Below are 25,791 nucleotides of genomic sequence, written 5' to 3'. Positions count from 1 at the left end.
TGCCAGGTGTGGGGTTCGAACCCACGCTCCCAGATGGGAACCAGAACTTAAGTCTGGCGCCTTAGACCGCTCGGCCAACCTAGCTTCGTGTCGAGATCACTCGTTGAATTGCTTTAACTATGGTATTCAATATATATTGAGCGTTGTGCTAAATTATTTATAATGCATTGTTTTTTCCTTTTCAATAATAGATGATTGTACAATTAAAATACTCACTTCTTCTCTTCGTTTATTATTGTATAAAACCTATATTTATATATATATAATATGTATATTTTATAAAATGACGAAATAAATAAAATTATTATTTATCTGAAAAACATTAGGTGTGATAATTTATTATACATTGCAATAGGTGATATACATATCTATTCTCGGGGCGGCAGTGTGGTCTAGTGGTAGAGTGCCAGACTCGTGATCTGAGGAACCATCAGGTTCGAGTCCACTAGAGCCATGGAATGTTTTTCCGAAAGCTGCGCCCCTCCGTGCAAGATTGAGGCCCTTGTGCGGAGAAAACTGGGCTCCGTCATTGTAAAATCTATTATAATTGCAGGCACTATGTCAGTAGAGGCGGCCAAAGAACTGGAATAACTTGCAAGATAAAGTTGCAAGCAATACCCTAGAAATAGAGGCATTAAAGGACAACTTATTACAAGGTGTACATTCTTAATAATTTACTTTTTATTCAAATGAAATATGAATATATTTTTTTATTTAGTTTACTTGTGTATCCTTTTTTCAGTTTCGCCGTCTGACTGCCGAAAGTCGCCGAACTATCCAAAGTGGACTACGGAGGAATTCGGCATGAATTATCGCAATCAAACATCCCGCCCGCCTCGTCATACTACGTGACGAAACGAGACGGCGCTCGATAAACCTTGTATTTTTAGAGCACTCATTGTCAGCCGAACACTTTGGGACTTTTAAGTCCAAAGGGTTTCAAAAGCGTTTCTAATGTTACAAGAAATTTATGAAAATTTATATGTATCATCTTTAAGGTTTCAAAAAGTGATTTCTATCTTACATAGATAGCCTTGGATACTTTACCTCTCTGTCTAATATTTGTAACTAATATTAGAAGAGTAACTAAATAAGATAAGAATTAATATTATAATCTTTTGAAGTCGTCTAACGAAGAAATGTCTTATGAAACTATTAGAGAGATATCTATATGTTGTCTTTAAGATGACTTATGTCCTAACATAAGTTCATAACGTTTTTGAAATTTTGTTTTAAGATATCTTTGAGATATTTTATATATATATATATTTGACAAATTATTTTTAAATATATAATTCCGGTCAGTAAAATAATTTAAAGTGTAGTAAATAGTGCAGTAATTATTTAATCAAAGAGAAAAAGAAACTTAGAATTGCTTGACAAATCGTCAATAATTTGTTAATTTTTATATATACTTCAACAAAATAGATATAAGTCAATAATTTAATATACATGTAAAAATATAATGAAACTTGAATTAATGATACAAATCACTTTTGTGTAAAGCATATTCCTTTACAATTATTTTCATATTTTATAAATTAATGAAAATTCTAGAAATCAGCAATTCCAAGAATTTTAAGATTGGGGAGAGGTTGGAGATTTTAACGCAAAAATCTAAATTCTTGAAAATCGATAATATGACCAATAAAATTACATTAAGAAAATTATAATCGGCTAGAAAGTTAAATTATCTAAAACTCTAAAAACTTTTAAAATTTAACGAAATTACAATTCCCCGAGAATGAAAAATTTCGAATAACAAAAATTAAGAAGATAAAGAGTAAAAGTATTAAGGAAATATAATCAGCAAAAAGATTGCACTATCTAAAATTTCAAAAATTTTCTAAAGTTTTAAGAATTTAAATCATGAATATGTACGCTTATTTACGAATTATCTAAATTGCGTAATTTTTACAAAAAATTACGATATATTTACTTTCTTCTTTTGGCATTTTAAACGTACATATACATTTTTAAATTTCTTTACAAAATAGAAGAATCTATTAAAAAGATTTGTTTTTGAATTTTTTGAATAATATATTTTTAAATAACTTTTTCTTATGTTTACAAAATTGAATGTTCTAAATCGTTCCTGTAGGTCTGCAAAATACATTTCGAACGGATCGTTTGTTGACGAGATTCGCTATTCCGACAAGCTCATGGAAATTCGATACCATTGAAGGAAGATTACCGGTAATAAGCAGATGGTAATATTCTTTCGCATCACTGGGAGTACAATGGGCTTGCGATGTCGTAGGATCCAGAAAGCAAACAGAATACGAATGGAGCCGACTCGTTGCCGACGAGCAAATCTTATCGCGATGAACTGTCAGGGGTGGATCACCGGATTGCTCTTATCCCAGCTTGCCCGAATGTTCATCCCCTTTGACACGCAACCCGAGCTCAGCCTCGATAACATAATAATGGTAAAGACAGCGCATGGCGCGATAACTACATATAGATAGTCAGACAACTAAAAAAAATTGGAGCTTATTATACTTCAGAAGATTTATAATTTACTATATGTATAATATAGTTTTTATTTTATACATAGATTGTATAATACTCCATTTATATATAAGTCTTTTGAAATTCAAGATAATAAATGTCTGTTCGCATTGTATCTTCTTGACAAATTAAAAAAATATATATATATGTATATATATAATTTTCTAAAAAAAGTGTAGTTCTTTTAAAATTGCACACTTTTTGTTCTTTTTATTCAAATTAATTGGATCGTGCCTGTGATGCGTCGTGTTAGGTTTTATGAAAGAGCACGTGATGAAAGAGCACAAAAAATTAAGCTGACCGCAGCGAGTTGAAAATACAGCTGTATCTTTTTGTGCAAAGTAAGGGTTGAAACAACCGAAGGACCAAGATTATCGATTAACCAAAGTTCAAGCCTTCATTGTTATTGTTAGGTATTGATGATGCAATTATTATTATTGTAACGTCACACACATGGCTAGCATCAGTGACTAAAAATGATATAATTTATCTTAATAAATTAAAAAGTAATCGTGCATTATATATAATTTTTATTTCACTCGCTTTGATATTGTGCGACGTAGAAACTTGTCTATTTATGTTCTTATACATTTCTCTCTGTAAAAATATAAAATATCTTACAATGTTTTTAATAAAAATCTAATTATTAATCTATCTTTACTTTTAATTTCAATGTTAAACGATAGACTTGAACTGAATAGAAACTGTGCAAAATATGTACAGTTATTATATGTACTATAACGGATATACAGTTTGTGTATTGAAACACATGTACGTATTATTTTAATAAATTATATACCGGAGAAATTAGCGCGTTATTGTAACAGCATGTTAGCCGTGTGCAAGTGAAAATCGATACCCCTCTATGGGAAGCCAAAGAAACCAGTATTTGAAGAAAAACGATTTTGTATTGTGCCCACGTTGTAACGTTTGCAATGCGGCACGCGCCACCCCTGCCACGTGCCAGCCAATCTAAATCTAATAACACAAACAGCCTCACAATACATGCATCATACACGCCAGCGTTTGGAGGCAGGATGTAATGGGACACCATGTGAACTAATCGCTCCGGAGTGGTCCTTCAGATCCTGTTTCGCTATTTGTCGATCCCGGCCTATTCTCTCTCTTTCTCTTGGGACAAATAGGTTCCCAGCTGAGTCCGATCAACATATTATGCATAATTTCTGTTTTCTTTCTTTCGCAGATTTGATCTTATGACATGGGACATATCGAGAAGACATAATCTTGTAATTATTGTTTTATAGATATTTATAGTAATAATCATTAGGTAACTTCAATAATTCCATCAACAATTTTGTAACATGTTATATTGCCTGCTATTCTACTGATTTAACTATTGCGTAAGAGCGATAGTTTTATTATTTAAATAATTTTTCAATAAATATAAAAAAACGTGTATATTATAATAATCTAATAAAAATTGCTTATATAAATTCTTTTATTTCAAAGAGTGAAGTCAAAATAAAATACTTACATTGGTTACGCACAGCTGCTACTGTAGTTAAAGATGACATGGGCAAAGAATAGAACGTAGAAACTTTTCTATCATCAAGATTTTTAATTCTCAAAAAGTAAGTTTAATTTATTTCAATATACACCGACGAGTGTGTTTATACGCGCGAGTGTGCGTATCGTGTCTTCGCGTGCGTACAAGAACAACGCGTCTTGTAAAAGATGACGTGACGTGATTGAACCAAAGTACAATCAATATACATATATATATTTGTATATATATAATCAACATCACAAGATCACAGAGCGCTCGGCTCCGGGACGAAGAATGCACTTCCTAGAAGAAAAGTACATACCAAGTCTCTCGATATGCAAAAAGGAACTCTTTATAATAATAATTTTTTAACGGTACTTTTGTTTTGACAAAAACGATACGATCTACGCTCGTAAAACCGCTGCAAAAGTTTTGGACTAACTTGGGAATTTCAATCCGGTATATACTTCGTATACTTTCGTGAGTTGTATGAGATTGTTTCGGGCCGGCTTATCAAACGATCCAAATCAACTATATACGTTTTATACAGGTCGCGTTCGATCCAACTTTTTAACGTTTTTGGCCTGATTTCGTTGTGCCAGATACTGATCATTTATCTAGATTATATGCTTCAAAGCGAGGAATGGAACGGATTGCAACAAATTCAATTTTTCGTCCACGCGAAATGGATATGGAGACGGTAAAATCGTGCATTCCTGATCGCGATTTACGTTAAAAAATTGGATGGCGCCGACGCAATTATACGAATGCGCTACGTACACCCTACGTTTATTTACATCTATGTATAATAATTTTCACTCTAGAGTGACGTCAATATTGTTTCGTTGGATTTCTGGAAATAGTTTTCTTTTTGTACATCGCAACAATATTTACAGATATTTTACAAATTACGTTACACGTTTACGCTAACTAGGCGATATTGGTTAGTCATAAATTGTAGGGGTAGGAAGTTAAAATTTCGAAGTCGAAAATGCTCTCTAAAACTATGGTATCTGTTATTCATTAATAAGCGATATGTCCGTCGAGTGGTGTCAATTTTTTTCGATCCTTATCAGCCTCTGTAGTTCGAATGATATAAAATATTTGATACCATCTTAGCTTTCTCGTTCGGTTCATGCGATTGGCTCTCTCGTTTCATTAAATTTGTATTCTGCCTAAAATACAGATTTAAAGTATTCTGTGATAAATATTGCTCGTCAACAGTATCAAATACACAGAAAGCGTATCATTATTATATTAATAATAACAAGAAAAATATCTATCGTCATAATTATTTTGGAAGTAATTTTTACATTGACAAATCATAATTAACGAATCCAATTACACATGGGATAAAAGGGAAATAGTATAACAGGAAATGCCGCAAATTCTATTAACCATATTTTCTAATATCAATAAACGATATCGAAGATTGACCAAAATTATTATTTATATAAGAATTTAATATCAACTATACAAATTATTGGAACTGTTATAAAATAAGACAATTGTTTTTAAGATATATGTTTTAATAATCATTCGAGCCATCTTTTGACCGAGCTGTTAGATTTATAGAAAAACACCTTCTCGTTGTTCGATATGTATCGTTTCTTAACTAATGCGATCATCGGTGATCGTTGCAAGATAGTTGTCTTAGATTTTTGCACTGTTTTGCCTGATTCCTTACGAAATTGTCGACTTTAACTCCGACGAAAATGATGATGCCGCGTGCGGCTCTTTTTTCCTTTTTCCACCGCAAAAAGGAGCAGAAGAGAAACAGAGCCACAAGCAAGTCGAATTCGCGAAGGCAATGTACGTACGCCGATGCGATCATTATCCGATATTGTTTATGCGGTGGTTTTCCGGATAATTATTCAGATGCGGTCGCATATACTAATTCCCTGGGTCGTACAATATCTCCGCGAAGACCGAACGTCCACGTCATTCTCGTCGGAGTTTACATCTCGTAGCACTATTTGCCGTTTGACGAAAGCAGCGGACTGGCAGCGGCTGAATATCCTTGATTGCAGGTGGGCAACATAAATGGGTTCATGTTGAACGGTGATCCAACCACCTCTCCTAGTCCTGCAACATGCCCACTGTCGGTTATACATTAGTAGTGCGATATTGCTTAAACGCTATCACACAATCAATAAATAAAAAATAAATAGCGGAAATAATCATAACTTTGTATTTATAATAATAAAATTGATTAAATAAAACAAGATGTCTCATAAAGCAATGATAAAGTATTCATGTGAGAAGTAAAGAGAGAGAGAAATATCTAATTGTTAATTCTATAACAAAATTAGAAATAATCGCTCGTTTCTTATAGGACCATTATACATTAATCTGTTTAATTTAATAAATAATCCGTTTTAATAATTCTATTTAATTGAAGCTTTTAATTCTCGAGCGACTGGCGATCTAAAAATGTGCGATCGGCGGCGAGATTTGTGAAGCCTTCTGATAACCCGTGCGGAGAGATAGATGCAGTAGGGTAGTGAACAGCATATATCAAAATTTCGCAGATATGAATTGAGAGAATATGTGCACAGAAAAGATTCTAGCCATTTTTCGATTGTTGTATGATATACACGTACACGTATCGTGTTAGTGCTACACACACACACCCACACACATATACAATTTCATTCCAACAAAATTATTTTCTCCTAATGCTACGATCGCAATATTTGTAATTTATTAAACTAATTACAGAAAGCTTTGTAGCGTGAAAGAATATCATGAAAAAAGCAAACGCTTAAATTTAAGTTGAAAATTGGCAATTATATAGATTAAGATTACTATCGCGTTGTAAATAAGTGTACGTACATTCTCAAATGTCGTCTCTCATAACTCTTTAATCGCAGTGCATAGGGTGATGGTGGTGGTGATGATGGTGGTGTTGGTGGTGATGGTGGACGGTTAGCGGTTACTGGGCGGCTGTGGCGAGGTGGTGCTGTGTGGGCCAGTGCGGTGGGACTGAGGTGGTCGGTGGTCGTACTACGGGGGCGAACGCACTCCCGTCCCCGGATGTATAGAATATGCCATATTGTTCGTGCGCTAAAACGAAAATTCCACATAAGGAAAAATCATAAGTGCGTGCATCGAGAGGTTAAATAGAATAGAAGAAGGGCATGCGTGCTGGATACGTGAACGAATATGAGTGTTAGGTTTCTTCGTTTACAGTTGTGCCAAAGAAATTGACGTTTTTGAAAAAAAACTTTGGTCATAAAGTACATATTATAATAAAATGTTTGTTAAGTGTATATAAATATATAACAAGGCTAATGATTTAACGAATAATTTAAAATCTTGCATCATTCAGCATTTGTAGTATTTGTAGTATTTTCTTTATCGCACTGCAATATAATTTACGCATTTATGCAGTTTTAATCAATTTTACAACACATGAATTGTAAAAGTTGCCGAATAAAAAAAAAGTTTTATCCCGGCACAACTTGGATTTTGCAGCGACACTGCACAGATATGGGTCGTCTGCGGGAGCATAGAAAAAAAGAAAGAGAGAGCCGACTTACGCGAGGTGTAGAGAGTCGGGCTGCCGGTGTACGGATTGGCGACGGAATAACTTCCGTTAGTACTGTGACTGTGTGGTGTGCTGGCTGAACTACCGCAATAACCACCACCGGTTACGACACCACGTGGACTTGCGCTGCTGCTTTGTCTGTAGGCGTCGGGGTTGCCGCCGACGTTGGCTCCGACACTACCACCGCTGCCGCCACTGCCGCCGCCGCCGCCGCCACCGCCGCCGCCTCCACCGTCAGCAGCAGCTCCTGTCGTCACGGAACTACCGTCTAGAAATAGAAACCTGCCCGTCAGACGAACTCGTCAGTATTTCAGGTCGTGAGTGGTTGCCTAATAAATTTAACTCAGGGACATCTGCGTCTTGATTGGTACGAGTCTCTATCTAGAGAAGAGATCGCGAGGCATTTTATATATATATATATATATATATATATATATATATACTTTTTAAATTATACAATGAACATCTAATATCTATGAAGATGGTATGAGCGAGAGTATCGTCTGCATTGCAGAGAAACACACATACACACATCGTACGTACCGTCTGTCCATTTTGCCGCGCTACCATTTTCCTGCACCGTCACTGCAAGTTGCCCCGTATACGAATTAAATGCCGTTGCCGAACTGGACGTGGGAGGTGCGGGTGCGTGCACTGAACCCGGACTTCTCGGTGCCCCCGCGATCCCCATGTTTCCGCTCTTGGGCATACTGTAAATGGCTTCCGCTAGATCCGCCGCCCTCTTCAATACTATCTCCTTCGGAAGCTTTTCAGGGTCACCGGGGTGCCGCGGTACGAGTTTCTGTAACCTTTGGAAGCCGTAGTCGATCGTGGGTTCGTTTACCGCTGGAAAATTCAGCAAAGGTTCGTTCGTTCTTACTGCGTGATCGGGCAGGGTCCGACGTAATCTCATAATCTCTCCGCGATAATTATTATTCGCGTAGATCTCTCGCGATAGGTACCAGACCTTCTCTTCGTACTTACAAACATAGACAAATCTGCCGGGCGCTCCTTTACAGAATTGTTTGCTTTTGTAATGTAACGTGACGTCGACGACGCCGGGTATTTGCCGCGCTGGTGCCTGCACCTTGATTGCGTGTGGAGTGATAAACTGTAATGAAAAAGACGAATACATTTTTTATATTTACCGCAGCAAAATTAGTGCTAGACATTTCCAGTGTTACTGACCTCGCTCCAAACCAGCATCGATCCGAAAACCACCTGCAATCCGTCGAAAAAATTTTCACCGATGATTATGACGGTAGATCCACCCGACGTCCAACCTTCATTAGGCGATATCGCCTTTATGCACGGCGTTTGGAGAGGTATCGGCGGGTATAAACCTAGGGTTCATAACATAAAAATACTACTATATTTTCTATATTTGATTTCATTAGCTTAGCATTTAATTGGATTTATATTTGCGTGAAATGCGTTGAAATTTCCTGTCAGCTTGAGAGACAATCACATTGAGTCTTAAAGCGTTAAACGATCAGTTTTCCCATAATGAAGAAAATTAAGAGTAACGAAATGAAAAAATTACAAGTCGAGAATTAGACAAAACCAAGCGGTATCTTGAAAATAACTCGCGACTGACGAGAGGGAAGAGAGAAATAGGATATGGAAAATTATCTGAATATTCTGTTTATTCGGTTGAGGCCGAGTGGCAGATATATTTTCCGGCGTGCAAGTTTTCGAGGTCGTGGGACTCGTGAAAGTGGGAAAGAGGCGGAAAATGAAAGAGAAACTGAGAAGGAGAACGGCGGATAGAGAATGAGGCGGCAAAAGAAAGAGAGAGAGAGAGAGTACGAGAAAGAGAGGGTCGGAGATGCTCGGAGAAGGGTTGTAACAAGAAGAAAGGGGAAAGGACGATCGGGCCGCCGGTGTGTCTCTGCTTGGAATTTATAACCCAATGATATCATTTTGTACCCCGGCGAAGCCAAGCCACCCCCGGCACCGACCCTGGGCGAAGCGGAGCCACGGCAGAGTGGCTGACATCATGGTATATTGCTCTCAGTGATGCTCAAACACTTTCCACTTCGAGTGCTTATGTGCCGTCACATCGATAAATCTCGGCGGCTTGAAAGATCGCGACGTTGTTTATATCTGACCGTATTTAAAGAATATTCTTTAGACATTGTCGAGAGGCAAGATATTTCTTCGCAGTTATCTTAATTAACGGCTATCCACTTTTGCGATTGTCTTCAGGTTAATAATAAAATAACTGTCGCATCAAAATAAAGTGTAAAATACGACGAAATACTTCAAATACAAATTCTAGAATAAAAATTTGCAATAAAATTGTACCGTATGGTACAATTGGAGAGATTATATAACTTTGCACAATTTTATTCATCGGATAAAAATGAAGTCAACAAGTGACTATTACGGCGGAAGCGTTAAAGAGTTGCAAGAGTGTGGTCCCTACGTAAATGGGAATTCCTCAATGGGACATTGGTATTTATTGCGTTCAATGTACGAGAAAGTCGTTAAAGAGAGCCGGCCGTGTTGGCAACCATCCTGGTAGAGAATTGTCGAGCGGCGTGGTGCGGGCCGCCGCGAGGGTGGTATAGAGAGGAGGAGGAGGAAGAGGAGGAGGAGAAGAGGTGGAGGGTTGAAAAGAGGGATTCAGTGCGGAGGAGGCCAAGGAACAAGCGTACCAACCCGGAATAAATAAAATCCTCCGCACCACTGAATGGTAAGGGGTGTTATTCCCCAACCCTCCCGGCCCCCCTCGTTTGCCACCGAACCATCGTCGAAGTCGAAGAGCCGTACTCCGACACGTTCGGCCCGATTCCCTTTGATCACTGCGAGATCGCGCGATAACTTCGTTCGCCGTGGTAAAGACTCGAGAAATTTGCCAGAAAAAACCCGGGTTTTATCCTGGCGCAAGCAAGTATTATTACAACGATATCGCGCAATTATATCTTTAATATTCAGCCAGAACGGGGGGGGGGCGAATACTTTTCCATATCGTTTCATTGAATGTCGAATGTGTGATAAAATTTTTAGCTTGTTACTTTTAATATATCTGATATAACAAAAATAGCGTCCTATACTCCGTTATATGAAACGAGTTTGGAATTTTTACAAAATTTATAATCCTTTCTTCTCTTTCGTGTCACAAATTAAATTTAAAAAAGGAAGAGAGGTATGAAGCGTAAAATGAAAATCGCAACAACGTTGTTGTCAAATAAGAAACGCGTTGTAAAAACGGCGTATCGGGAAAGATAGATCGTAAGCAAGCGTTTCAAATTTCATGGACAATCAAGATTTGATTTGTACAGCAACCGAGAAAATTCGTTCACAATGACAGCAAAATCCACGAGATACCGGCGCGGCGTTCTACGTTCTTCCCCTTTCTCTCGTGTTTCCTGTCTCATTGGTATGCTCGTTTCGGCGTTTCAGGGGATAGCTTGCGGGGGGATTTGGAAAGAGTGGATGTGTTGGTACCTTCATTGGCGTCGCGGAGGCTCCAGGCGGGCGGCGGCGGGGGGCGCGAGATAGCTTAAACTTAGCATTCACAAACCAACGCACCGCGGCAACCACCACGGGGAAGTGGAGAGCGCCGAGAACGACAGAGGCGGAAACTGAATGAGAGAAGCAGAGATCGAGATGAGAGAAGCGGGCCAATTCCGCTCTCTTTCTTTCCGTGTCTTTGCCGCTCCGCGCGGCAGCCAACCAGGTAAAAAGAAGAAACTGACGCGAGTGGAGACGAGAATCTTGGAACCCGCGGCGAGAAGAAGGGGGAGGGGGGACAGGCACTCGGGCGAATTTCGAGCGAGCGCAGAGTGGAGGGAAATAAGACCGAGATCCTTCGTTTTCCCCGCATCCCCATTGATTTACATCTTGTCTTGGCATAGGTAGGAAGAAAAGACGGAGGAAGAAGCCTGCGCCGCGGGAGAGGAGCGAGCAGAGACGAGGGGGAAAAGGGGGGAGGGGTGGCCGTGCGATATCAGCCGTTTGTATGCGCGGCCGACGCCAAACTTTGCTGAATTGCCCTATGACTCCATATATCCCATTCTACCGGTGCGCCCTCCTGCAACCCTCTTACGATTCCGCCCCGCCGCCCCGGCTCCCGAGTCGTTATGCCGATCTCGAAGAAAACTGACCCCCCCCCCATCCTCATCCCTCGCCCTCGCCGGAAGAGGCGCCGCACGAGAGAAACAACACGCCGCGAGCATTCGAATTGGCAATGCCTCGAAACGTGAATCGCTCGGGAAGTCGATTTTGATCGACAAGCGTTGAAAGCGCTTACGCGCCGTGAATCGTATCATCCGTGAAAAATCGATGGGTTGAATAACCGAGGACGTTTAATGTGCGCACCGGGCTTTTTAATTATCGTCCGTTAATTAATTATCATATTTTCTGCGAGTGCTTTGTTAGCACGGCGAAGGCCGGCTGCAAATTACGGTCGGGGAATATATAGCAGCTGACTGCAAAATTAAATAACGAAAAACTGTACGGCGGGCCAATTGGTGTTTACGGGCAAATCGAATTATCGTGTAAATGCTCGTGCAGTTTCGCGCATTAAATATGCAGGCGTTATCGATGCGCCGCTCCGCATAAATTATCTCTTCGACGATACTGATTAATTGATAATATTTATGGATTATACTTACTATTATACTCGCCAGGATCACTGGGGTCCAAGCGTTTCGCTCTGCGCCCGTGCTTGCTGTTGTTGTGGACGAACATATTGTCCGAAACCGCTAGTAATGGTCCTTCCACTCCCACTTGCGTAGATATAACCACCTGTTAAGCAGAATGGAAATTTGCCGATGAAAGATAATGTAAGACAGTGACAATTAATGTACAAATGTAATAAACTAATAATAAAATTATCCTCTACACACATTTATGTGTTGATAATATTTCAAGTTCTCATATTCGAAAACATTTTCATGAAAATTATTCAACGACAGACTCCAGAGCATGTGAGACTCTTTGAGAAACGTGAAGTTAAACGCGGCATGATAAATGTTTGAATTCAATAAATGTTTGAAAAAAAAATTACTAAATTAAAATGTTATGTGCCTCCGTAAAATTTATGTTTGTATCTGTTTATATCTGACTTAATAGCGCGTAGAAAAATGCGCCGCGCAATAGACGCTACCGTGAATAATACTGCATTCTCATGCGCGTCATATATCGAACCAAGTTCATCATATCTTCCGTGAACGAGCATGCACAACTCGATTTGCTGCACAGGATACCGCGGCATGCAATTCGCAACTTGCACGTACGACGTATGACGTCGATATAATCGCGCAAGTACAGAAATATAGTCGTATTAAGATATACGATTATATATATATATATATATATATATATATATATATATATATATCCTTCCTCACAATTAACAATAAAACACACAACATAAATTATTTATTAGAGATGTCTAACAAGCGGAACAAAATTACTTGCTTAAGCGTTTACGCCGTTCTCCGCACACGCTACGAGGCGTTGAAAAGATTTTCGCGGTGAAGCAGGAAGAACGTTTATAAAATCGAGCGAGCGGCTGGAAAATGCCCGAAAGTTTTGTCCTTCGCAACTTCGCAACTTTCTCGCGTGCCGGTGATATTACTCGGCGAGTAACACCACCGCCAACTTAAAGTAAAGCGACGATAACCTACGCTCTTCCGCTTGCCTCACGGCGGCAGAGAGATTTCCGTGAAGACTGCACTAAAATTTTAATTCACAACTTTCGGCAGTAAGCAATTCAGAAACAAATTCGGGAGTACGATGAGTATTCTAATAATTTTCATTTGTCGTTGTGCCGCGACGCATGAAAAGAAGAAAACTAAAAAGGGTCGAATACAAAAAGAGATGAGTCGCGTAAAGGATGAACCGTTGGGGTTCTTTCACCGTCGTTCTTTGATAATTTATTTTTTAATTCTGTTTTTCGTTTTGGCGGAAGGGAAACGGGAAGAGGGATAGATGCAGGTATATCTTCGGTAAGCGAGAGTGGTAATGTTGGAAAGGATAAGGGACGAATATGAGAGTGAGTTGGGGATCAGATGGCGCCGAGAGTTAATTGTCGCGACTTTTAAATTATGCCGACCGTCGAGAAATCGTTATCTAATCAGAACCATCGTCTTTAATTCGTTTATAGAAGTTGATTGACTTTTAATAGTGTAGATATATGGAATAATAATAGTAAAGTGCGGTAAACACACGGAAATTTTACGCGAAGAACAATGCTCCCTGTGACGATAGGCGTCGCACGATGTTGCGGCGCGGAATTTCGGCGTTCTCGTCTCCGTCTGTCCGCCCCTATAATTTCGCGAATCGTGACTCGAATGTGACGGAAGTGTCTCGCGTAGTGTGCATTTCAGCATTGCGACACGACCCGGAACGTCTTTGAATCAAGTGGGTGGAAAGCCGGAAGCGATTAACTGTATCTCAAGCAGAGCCGTAAATCGCGCCATGTGAATCGTCAGATAAATTACGTTATATGAATATGGGATTGTTTTCGTATCTATGGACGAATCCATTAATCCTGAGTAATGCAGATATATTCGTCTTCTTGATAAATATTTTAAATTCTAAAAATTTTACGGAAATTCTTAATGCATAGAAACAAAATGGAATTCATCAAACGTGAATCGTGCATTTATATTTAAGATAGATGGACTACGAGCACGGGCAACTTACCTGGAAACGTCTCATATCACGTGGATTGCCGGCGTTCTTCAAGCAGTTTTGGTTACACTTGAGAAAGAACTTGAGGAAGAATCTGCAAGTACACAGAGGGGACCAGAGTTAAACGGTTGACAAGGTGCTTAACGCTCTTCAACGCCGGGAACTTAATTAGAACGCGAACTTGGCCGGAAAGCAAGACTGAATATTGTATAAGCCAATCGCGAGCCCCGTTCCACACCCCTCTATTATTCAGTATTTCTCTAGATTAAACTCCCGACTACGTGCTTCTCGACCTTTAGGCCCGCGTACAGCATATTGTGTACCGCGCGAAATATGCGGCTACTTCATTGTCCTGTCACAACGTCAAAGGACATGCTCGTAATACATTTTTACGATGAAAATACTATATAATATGTTTTTTTTTCTATTTTATATCTTATAATTATTTTTGTAAATATATCCGAAACGTGATATAAGATCGCATAATTCTTGAAAATATTACATACAAAATAATATATTTTAATGCAATTTGGTATATTAAAGTACATACAATTACTGAGAAAAATTTATATTGTACATAACATATTCTTCACTATTAATTATAACCCAGAAATAAGATTAATAAGCACATATCTCTAAAAATAATGACATATGAAATACTTTATTACGTAGGAGTCGCATATTATATAATATAGAATTTTGGGACACGAAGATACATATATATGCGAGAGAATTCTACCAAAAAGCCGTCGGCTCAATTTTCATGAATTATGCAAAACGCCGAGAATATTGAATTTCAGGAATTTTTTTTTTTTTTTTAGACGCATCTCACCTATTGGTTTGTGCTTACAGAGATGGGAGGAGTTGACTGAGGAGCGAGAGGAGAGTTTAAAGATCAGGTAGTTGAATGCCAGACCGAGAAGGATCGAGAAAGCGAAGGAAACGCGTAGGAAACAATCAGGAGGGCCGAGACGACGTCGACGACGACACTGGCAAGAAAGAGGGGTAGTTTCCTACGTAGCTGGTAGGCTTTTTGTCCCACGGGACGCCATTGTCATTCTCCCCGAAGAGTGCGTCCATGGGTACTGGGGACTTCATGGAAAAATCAAACGCATACCTTAGAATAACGCCTTTTTGTCTTCTACTTTTTGTCTCTCGTGCAGAGATTGCCAAAATTGCGGAAAGATCACGACTGATACTTCTTGCTCCAGTAAACAGATTTTAATTATTTTTTATTTAGCGTAATTTTCGTGTTGAACGCGTACCTGGCGTGGCTGAAATGTAAGAGAAGATACAAGATATCAAATGATTTCTTTGAAAAACGTCAAAGAAGATTTTAATCGCGAATATAGTTTACGAGACTTTGAACTGAGACAATATTTTTATTGTTATCCACAACGATCGTCGAAAGTATCTAATCCACTTGCTAAAAATACATAAAACTCGAAAGTGAAAGGTAAAAAACGAAACGTATTCACCGCGGGAGTGTGGAAGAGAACCATCGGCTGAGTGAAGCGAAGGACGAAGGGCGAGACGGCGCGGCGCGGCGCGGCATACGGGAGGATGCGGGAAATTCGGCGATACGGAAAGAGAAAGGAAAAGAAATGTATCGATCTCGCGTTACACGCGTTTTCGCAACCAGTCGTGGAACTTAGGTAGATAGATATCCGAGAGAGAGTTCAGTCTAATGTCGCGCGCGCGCGCGCGAATTTAATTTCGTTTACTCTTAGAGAACGTTAAGATGTTATCGCGATGCTGGATGGGTATTCAAAGCATTGTACTTTGGCTTATCGCGGCCGTGGATCTTGCTCTAAACACGATATCTACGTCGCGCCTGAGGCGTCGCTCGACAACGCTACCTCTAGTCGTTTACAGATAGGAATACCATCGACCCGTACTTGCACCTACGATATTGCGAGAATAGCGCGAAGACGCCCCTTTAACGACGCCGACGACAACGGAAACGAGTCGGTAACCGCCTTCGAATCGAGAACGTTTCACTTTGTATCTATATTGAAATCGCGTGTGTGTGTGTCACCGTCATTTAATAAAATGCACCAACGGCAGAACATCTACATCCCGTTTGCTCTGATCGTTTGATACAGACTTATGTATATTTTCAAACTATTCAAATATCTTGTCAAAGCGTCTTACATACCTACTAATCAAATACAAACTACGGAGAAATAAAATTGAAAAAAAAAGAAAAAGAGGGAAGATACTTTTAAAAATTTAATAAAACTGTAATAAAAATTTGATGAAAAGAAATTATACATTTCTGAATGAAAAGTCCGAGGTAATTGAAATATTCCCGTCAACGTTTCGCGGCCGCCACTTCCACAGCAAAGAAATCGGGCGATCCGCTTTCAGAATTTGACGCTAACAAAATGACTCTACTTACCCGGGAGAGTTCTATGAAGAGGGAGGAAGGGCGCGCTTGCCAGGATCGGCAAAGGAAAGATAGGTGAGCTATAGATCTTCGCTTTTTTTTATGAGATTCGTTCATCGGCAACACTAATCATTTACGACGCTCCCGTCGCGTCATCGCCGTGCCACTTTATTCCTCTTTCTTTTTTCCCTTACACGAGGTCGTTTCCTTCCGCGCGTACTCGAAGTATTGGCTGTTAGGGGCTAATGGATTGCGTTACCGACTGATTCAAATGCGAACTGGATTTCATTCCGGGCTCGATGGGGCGGCAGTATCGATGGTGTCGTAACGCGAACGCGTGCAAGGAGAAGGGCTAGTTTCTTACAGGGGATCAAATTCGATTCCGATAGTCTATTAGATTTTTCTCTTCCGTTGGCGGCCTTCGCGAGCTCGTGTCAGCCTCCTTCGGAAAAATCTATTCCGAATCGCCGTTCAGGGCACCCAATAGATACACTTCACACCATTGAAACATTAATGCGACTTGTCTGCCTTATGTTTCAATTGCAAAATACTCTTGTGCATATATAAGTTCTTGATTATAAAAATATATCATTAATATAAATATACATATTTTAGCTGTTTTTAATTATTTCGATGTAATTTAATTTATTAGTTATTGTAATAGTTGTATAAAACAAAAAATTTTATTTATTTCTTATTTAAATTAATACTATATAATATAGTATATAAGCTAGCAAATTTCATCGATAATTTATTAAATTTTACTTTCAAATGTAATTAGAATATATTATGCGTTATTACAAAGATATATAATTTTTATCAAAAATGTTATTTATACACAGAAAGAAATTATTGTTTTAATATACCAACATTGGTGATTTGAAGTTAAAATCATTTGAAAGCAGTTTGTTTAAAGTCTTCCGGCGACTATGTTCGCGTTCGCTAACGAATTGGCACGGGAGAAAATATATACAGAGGTTCGATTGCGAAATCATACCTAGTCTACCCTCCGCTCGCATACTTTTCCATTTTCTCGAATCAAATAGAACAAAACGAAGCAGTAGGCGGCAAAGTGAGGATTGGAGGTTGCAACGGGGATGACAGGGGAGCTATCGTTCGTTGTTTCCCAGCTTTACAGCGAGCAACTTTGCAACGTCGGAGCGGATGAACGAGCGGGTGAGGAAAAAATCAACGGTATAAATAAAAATGAAAATAAAAAGCTAAACATCGGAGGCCCGCGAAGGGCGAGAGTTGTACGAGGCAGCAAGCGGGTAAACAGAGTCGAATGAATTCAATCAAACCTTGCAGTAAATCATCGGCATTCGCACGGCAGTTTTGTTTATATTTTCCATGTACCAATTAGCGATTTTTCTCGCCGTACCGTATAACGCGCCGATGTTCTTTTCTCCGCGGAAACCGTCGACAACGACCGAAAATAATTTTCACGCTTTACGTAATGGACGTGATTTATAGGTATAGTTTCTCTTGCCACGATATATATTAATTATAAATAAATTTATATATACATGTCTATATGCGAAAAATATGCGAAATTAGTATATCTAAAAAAAAAAGCGAATTATACAAAAATTCTCTCTTCTCCTTGTTTACATGCCACCCGGTACGACATTCGTGGGTGCCAAGTCGCAAGTAAGTACCTTCTGATCTAGTAAATATATTTCCAGCAGGGGCTGAATGGATACAGAGGGCTTACTTGGGGACTCACGCGTAATAGTTCCAAATAGGGTGGCATTACGCGTATCAGAAATCCATTTTCTCCCACATCGGAGAATCTTTAATCATGTTTTCGGTTCGCGCTCTGTACGCCCCTCTTCTTTGCCACCGTAAAAGAGAGCGGATATAACGTGACGAAAATTCAACGAAGAGATCAGTGAACAAAGACGATGACGTTTCCTTTCATACTTATCAATCTTATTAATGGTATGTCGTGTTATATAAAAGAATAGGAGTCATTATCGGCACAATTCGTTGTTTTTAACCGTATCCTGCTTTTTGTATAACGTATGTCATCAGAAAAAGATCACGTATAGAAAAGGATCTGCTGACACGATAGAATCTTGTGCCGAACAGGCGTGTCCAATAGTGTGCTAATCACCGTGCTAATGTGACTGACCCGTCGGCTATTCCACTAATATTATGTCTTGGCGAATAGTCCCAAGGGACCATCAGTTCTTTACCTATAGCTCCATTACCATTTTTTGGTTTCTAGTATTATAACGAGAACCGTTAACATCTTTTCAAGAGAGTGAAAGATACCAACAACACAAAATAATTAAAAAAATGTTTATTTTCTATTAGAATGTTAAATACTCAATTAGAGAATCGCCTTTGTTTGTTCATATGAGAAAATTATCTATATATTAAAAAAAAACGATTAAGTAAATAAATTCCTTATATTGTAAAAAAGAATTGATATCTATCTGTTACGTAATCGGAAAGACTAGCACATCGGTGGCGCAAAAAGCGCAACGCTTCCAGCTCGAAACAACTTTTGTAAGCAATACCGATAATTTCCACTCGATCGGATATATTTAAGCAAGAGAATGCTCGGGAGTAATCACGAGTGCATAATGCAGACGAGCAAGACGTCAATTAGTAAGAATGTGTACGAAGGTCCGTAAGGTATAGGAAACCACCTAGAGCTGTATACCTTGCATACACCTTAACCAGGGTTAGTAAGGGGTTAGCAAGGTATCAGGGGATGCTTAATGTTTAACTAGCCTCCATTACTGCCTCCCCAGCACCTTCCCTCGCCCCTTTCTGCACTGCCATCATCTAGCGTCTACCGACTCGTTTCTTCGGATTCTCTTCTCAGGAAGTATTATAGAGACGGCTAAGAAGGATCGCGCGTAACGATCGGTTAATACAGGAAATCATTTTCCAGGAGTAAAGGCATTCTGTATTAACGGGAGATTGTCTCATCGCTCTGATTTGAGGAACAGCGATTAAGATAATAATATTATAAATTTCGGTTAACGTCACGGAAGTAATTTTCAAGTCAAAAAGCTTCATTCTTTATTCAAGAACAAAATCTCAAAATTAATCAAACGTTTTAAAATTAATAAAGTTATTAATAAAATTTTAATTGGATAATTGTATAATTAAATTTTGAAAATTATGTCCCGCAAGACGGAATGTTTCCACAATGAGCACCGATTAAACACCAGATAAATTTAATTTATACAGAACGCAGCAAGTCAGGAAAGCTGAGAAAATATAACGACGTATGAAACGTTCCGTTGGAAAGGAAGACATTGTTTAACATCCTCTTATCAAAATGTAAATAGTTGTTCAAGAATCGGCAGCAGAATAAATTTATGTGCAATCGTGCGCGAAGGATGAGTTAATTGTTCACCGTTTTATGGTTTTTACAGTTATAGATCGAATTTGCTTTTTCGACAGAGAAACGCCGTAAATAATATTTGTCGATCGATATAATAACATGCATGGGAGTATTGCGTTTTAATTATAACGCGTATATATATATGCATATATATATATATATATGCATTTTCTGTATTTGTCAACTTGTAATTGCATCTTCCCTAACCGGGACATTCGATAGCCAATAGCGATATATTATATCATTACATAATCTTGCGCTTGCCTTCAGCTGTGTTCCGAGAGTGTCTTGTATCTCGTGTGGATGCCATCGCGTGTTTACGAAAGGAAATCAGGCGACTCAGACTACGTGTGTAAAGACGGATATCTTAACCAAATTCCTGCCGATAGGGAAGATACCGTTTGCCTAAGTTCTAAGACGGCTGAGAGCTAAGGCTATTCGGCACAGGCATTGCCGAGGTATTGCATAATTCATACCTAAGTAATACGTCTTACTACGTTAGCACGGCCCCGAACTAACGTATCCTGTCGTAGCCCCATCGTTGTGTAGCCGCTCACTCGCCTGCCTCCCTCCCGCCCACCCCCCGCTTTCCATCCCATGTTACGTCGACCCCTTGCCACGACAGCGAGATACCCCTAATGGCAGTCTATCACATTAGCCGCAAGACGGCTTGAGAGGCCGGCTATACCATAACTAGATTTGCCTTGCACGTACGGCGCATCAACCGACGATTTACCACGTATCGCATAGTTGGTCGTATAGCTATTAACTGGCGTAAGCTCCAACTTAGCTTATGTCGACAACGTGACTGTGCTTAACACCGCGTGCCCAAGGAAGGATAAATCACGCGGCATCCGAGATAAGCAAAAGGAAGGCCGCAGATCCTACGCATCAATTCTATTTCTTATCCATAATGTTTACAAGTGTTATACTTTGTAAAGCATCACTATAAATGTATAAATTATAAAAAATATATATACGTGTACTTTTTTTTACTATTCGCTTATTTATGTTTTTATACAGAAATTGAAATTAGTGTAATTTCAAGATGTGAAAGGAATTTCTATACATTTCTCTAACGATGGAAGCTCGAGTATGAATTCTCATATTTTTTCATATTTATAACGTCGAAAATTAAACTCGAAATTATACCAATGTTAATTCCTGCCCTTTATCTATTAATTTAATAAAAATAGAGAGAAATTTGTGAGGATCGTTAATGTGAGGGTAATTTAATTATTCTTGCTATTCAGGACAGTTTCAAGATTATTTCTGGCGGATTACGTCGAATTTTCATCGTGTCTGGCGCTGGATAGTCGAGCAACTGTAGCGTGACGTGCGAACTGCGAAAATTGTTGAATTATCTCTCTGTGCCTTGGGCATACAGCGCTCGGACAAGGAGCGGGGCATTTCCATAAATGCATCAGAACCTCCAACCGCGTAAACTAACTTAACGCCGACGACGATTCCCGCGTCGGTATATATACGAGTGTACGCACGATTTATTAATGCCTGCATTTAGATACGGAGTCCCCCGGGAACGCAGTAGGGGCGGTTAGGAGTCTCTCAAGTTACCACTGTCAAATATCGACAAAAACGACCGTAAGTCGCGCATGCTCCCGTACATCATATGTGGCCGCGAAAGACAGAGAGGCAGCACGCGTATCACAACATCCTGCTGCATGATATGTTGGAGAAACATGTAAAACGTTACATATCCATCTCTCTTTTTTCTCAAAGTAAAAGAACACAGTTTAGTGGGCCTTTTGCAATCGCGCCTCTGCTTTAAGGCACCAATGCTCTGCACGCGGAACAGTAAATTTAATGTTGAAATTACATTTGCGATATACAATTTTAATTACTATTATAAATGTTACAATAACGCTACGAAACACAGCAGCAGCAGTAAGATAAGTTAATGAAGCGGTATTTTATTTCGCTGTGAATTAAAACAAACGAAATTTCATGCTCAAAGATAACTTGACAGTTGGACAAGGTAAGCAGTGCATATACTAAATAGATAATGCGACTAAAAATACCTAGTAATTCGGCAAGACATAATTTAAAACTCAGAAGAAGCGTTTAGTCTTTTATTTTCATTAGTTAGGAGATGATATACGCTCAATCAATTTCCGCGATACACCGTGAGAATTTCTCGCTTGCAGACAGTTTAGAGCGGCGCGTGTCAGTGTACACGGTAATAACACACAAGTTTGTCAACGGAAGCTCGCTTAATCCCGGCTAACCTCGTTGCCTGTTCGCGGAGTTTGTCGTCAAACTAGGGGAGCTAAAATGTGATTTTAATATTCGCGGCTCCTTTGAGGAAACTCGCGAATCCTTCCTTAACAGACTTACCAAGGGAGCGCCTATCCCCTCCCGAGGGGGGTCAGCAACCTGCTTTGAGGAGTGCACTTACTTCGAAACTCGGCACAATCTCTCATTCCTCTACTAACTTTCAGGCGTTTCATTCTTATTTCCACCATTACCAGGAAGTCCTTTTCTTTCTGGTTATCGTAAATTTATATATTTTTGTAATCTGTCACACTAGGAATTTACTGTCTCACCGAATATTTGCGAAATCACCACAATTTGGTAAGTTTCGTATTATTGAAATTTGGTATTTGTACATGACGATTTTTTGATAATTGAGAAACAGTATATTTATAAAGCGTTAAAAATTTTTTATAATTTTTGTTTCAATTTTTTTCTCCCGCAAAAGGTACTCTTTTATAATCCCGCGACAATTTTTCGGTTAACGTAATTACCCTGGTGGAACTCGCGCTTACCGAGAGAAAAAGTCACCTCAATGAACGTGATCTCTATCGGGCTTTATTAAAAAATATGTCTTAATTCCGCCCGGGGCCACGTTTTTAATTTCTCCCTATGGACGCTCCTCTATGCGCCGATGAGCGCCGGTATAAAGAATCGCTGAACGAATGGACTTGGCAAGCGAAGCTAATTACTTTTGCAATGAAGAATCGTCACTTCAATAAATTTGATCCATTTGCGAATACGAAAAGAAGAAATGTATCTTGAAATTAGATGCACCTACTTGATTTCAAACTTTATAAATGCTTTCTTAATCGTAATGAAGTGCATCTTTATTGTAATTTCTGATGCATTTATACACACACGCACAAAAAGTAATCTTGCTTATATTCAAAAACGTAATTGCACATAATACGTTGGAATGCTTTTTGCAAAAATTATATATATATATATATATATAATATATAAAATTGTCTGTGTATGACTATGTTACCTACTGTCGAACGTAAGCGCAGAGACCGTTGATGCAAGTTGATGACAAGAAAAATCGCGAATTATCGTTCTTCGCTCGAGGTCTTTGGGAGGTTAGCAGTCGCCATGCTGGCAGGACATAGAAGCACGCAGGACACGACGCCGTGGCGGGCCGTGTAGGGGTTGCCATGGTGATCTCATGGGGAGGGCATTCGCCCTCTCTCACCCTCACCGAGAAGATAATGCTGCCTGCCTGCCTTTCTACCGATGTTGCTACCAACCGCCACGATATCAGAAGCTCCGGCAATAAAGCAAACGTCCATGCTTGCACGAAAGTTTATGAGACAGACCCGGTTTTCGAGTCGCGCGATTACGAGGCGACAAGCCAACCGACGTTACCTTCTTGTCTCGCATATTCCGCTCATCGTCGCACATATCTTGAAAATTATTTTAGAATAATGTGACAAAGCAGGTACTAGTGACTTTTTCAATTTTTGCTTCCTCATAGAGGAAGCTTTGTTTTCGTTAAAAAAAAATTTTTTTTTGTTTTTCTGAATGTGTTTAGAATGTTCTAAAACGTCGAAAAATTGCAGTTTTAAAAAATGTCTGTATGTATATGTATGTGTGTGTATGTATGTATGTATGTATGTATGTGCCAAATTTACCGAAATTTCTATAACTCCAGAACTAATCAACCAAATCTTAACGAATTATATATGAAATAGGGGTAGAAAAAACTGAAGAATATAATAGAATTAATAAAAATTGCTAATAATCAAGGGGTTCTTTTTTAATAAAATTTTGAATTTGCAGAAATGTTTGTTTATGCTTTAATTTCCGCAAATTTGGAGATATCGATCTATTTCTAATTTAATTATATTTTTCAGTCTTTTTTTTTTTTTCTACCCCTATTTCATATATAATTCGTTAAGATTTGGTTGATTAGTTCTGGAGTTATAAAAATTTTGGTAAATTTGCTCTAACTTCCGCAAATATTGAGAAATTGCACATTGCTTCTTTATAGTTTTTAAGTGTGCAAGTTTCTAACCCTTTGCTCACAAAGCTTCCTCTATGAGAAAGCCAAAAAAATAAATACTAATAATTATACAATAAATAAAATAAAAGCTTCCTCAAGAAGCTTTATAAGCGAAATAAAATAGGAGCAATGGTAGCGAGCTGTAATAATGGAGAAGCAATATGCAAGTTTGTAATTTTATATAAAAAATAGTAAAAAAATGTTTCACATTTAATAACTCTTTATTTTTTATAAATTCTACGCTTTTGGAAAACAGTAGATTTTCTGACAATGTTTGATCTTGCAGTTTTGATCTTGCTTGCAACATTGTTGCGCTAAAAAACGCTGCTGTGTTATATCTCTTCTATATCTTCTTTTCGCAACAATTAAAAGAAGAGTTATTAAAATATATTTTGTATACTTATAAGCATTAAATAGGCTCTTGAAACTCTTGAAACTTTTGAAACTCTTCACATTCTCATTTAATATATCAAATCTGACATTTGTTGTATATCGGAACTCGGAACGTTTTATCGAGCGACAGTATATACGCAACATTCTCCGTAAATGTCATGATTGCTAACAAATGAGAGAAAATGATGAGCTTGAACATGCTAACGTTCCCGATTGAAAATGTGTGGGCAACTGTATGAAAAATGATATTATAGTACTTTGGAGGAGTGTTTATTAGTTATTACTTAACTACAAAACCATAAATGCGTCATGTGTCACGAGATTAAACGACCTTAAACCGCAAGGACGATATCAGTATATCCAAGACTTAAAGGCTTTAGCCGCGCGGACGGCGCGCGCCCGACTATAACGACTCTTCGCTACCTCCCGTGCTTCCTTTTTAGAGAAGCCAAGACGAACGAGACGCGGACGCGCTTCGACAAAGTGTCGTCGTATTTTTGGTTTACGGCGTCTGAGGGTTTCCGACACACCGAGAGACGGGCGGACGCGATGGTGAGAGAGCAGGCGAGAACGGGCAAGCGCGCGAGGGCCGCCTGAGCGCTTCAACGATCATGAGGGTGGAAAGTGGGTGGTTTGGTGGGTATACGGGGAGTGATACCGGTCCCAAAGGTGTCGTTACAATTAGACAGCACTGCCAACTGCTACGACCTCAACCGCTAAATAACTTACTGGTGCTGACAACTCGACCGCCACACCGTTACCGTTCATCGCATGCCGCATGTAAACCACCCGTGAGTCTCTACTTCTACTCGTCAACCGGTGAAAGTACTTTGCGTATAATTCGGCCGTCTCGCTCGCCAAATTTCTTGTAAGAGGACGCACTTCCGCTTTTATATATGCCGTTTTACTTCAACTTGCGAGCTCGCGTGATATTGAACGTCTTGAAGAACACAGAAAGAATGTCGCAAGAAAAACATTTCTATTTAAAAAAAAAAAAATTGATTCGATCAGATAACTCTTTATCTCTAGTATAGTTTAAAATATTGTAAATTCTGAAATAGAATTCTCTTCTATCCGATTGCTAGTTGGAAATTACACAAAAGCTCCTTTCAGAAGATTACTGATCTTTTTAGAAAGCGCATATACATATATA

The 25,791-nt window shown here is 39.0% G+C and overlaps 1 protein-coding gene and 1 non-coding gene across 2 annotated transcripts in view; both read right to left on the bottom strand.

Moving 5' to 3' along the window:
• On the bottom strand, positions 1–84 carry Trnal-uaa (transfer RNA leucine (anticodon UAA)). Its single transcript has one exon. It is a non-coding gene; the product is annotated as a tRNA-Leu (tRNA).
• Positions 85–5,445: 5,361 nt separating this feature from the next.
• The window catches only part of Kn (EBF transcription factor knot), a 128,018-nt gene continuing 107,672 nt past the window's right edge, over positions 5,446–25,791 (bottom strand). Inside the window, exons 17-23 of the mRNA XM_077403208.1 lie at positions 14,229–14,310; positions 12,191–12,323; positions 8,757–8,911; positions 8,553–8,679; positions 8,112–8,414; positions 7,561–7,836; positions 5,446–6,103 (exon numbers count right to left, since the gene is read on the bottom strand). Of these exons, the coding sequence (XP_077259334.1) occupies positions 5,991–6,103; positions 7,561–7,836; positions 8,112–8,414; positions 8,553–8,679; positions 8,757–8,911; positions 12,191–12,323; positions 14,229–14,310 (1,189 nt within the window). The 3' untranslated portion in view covers positions 5,446–5,990. The remainder of the gene's footprint in view (positions 6,104–7,560; positions 7,837–8,111; positions 8,415–8,552; positions 8,680–8,756; positions 8,912–12,190; positions 12,324–14,228; positions 14,311–25,791) is intronic.

Source organism: Temnothorax americanus, unplaced genomic scaffold (assembly GCF_048541705.1).
Source record: "Temnothorax americanus isolate GAGA-0224 unplaced genomic scaffold, ASM4854170v1 Scaffold17, whole genome shotgun sequence".
Classification (NCBI taxonomy): Eukaryota; Metazoa; Arthropoda; class Insecta; order Hymenoptera; family Formicidae; genus Temnothorax; species Temnothorax americanus.
Note: the sequence above shows the minus strand (reverse complement) of the source record. Positions and strands in the feature narration are given on the sequence as shown.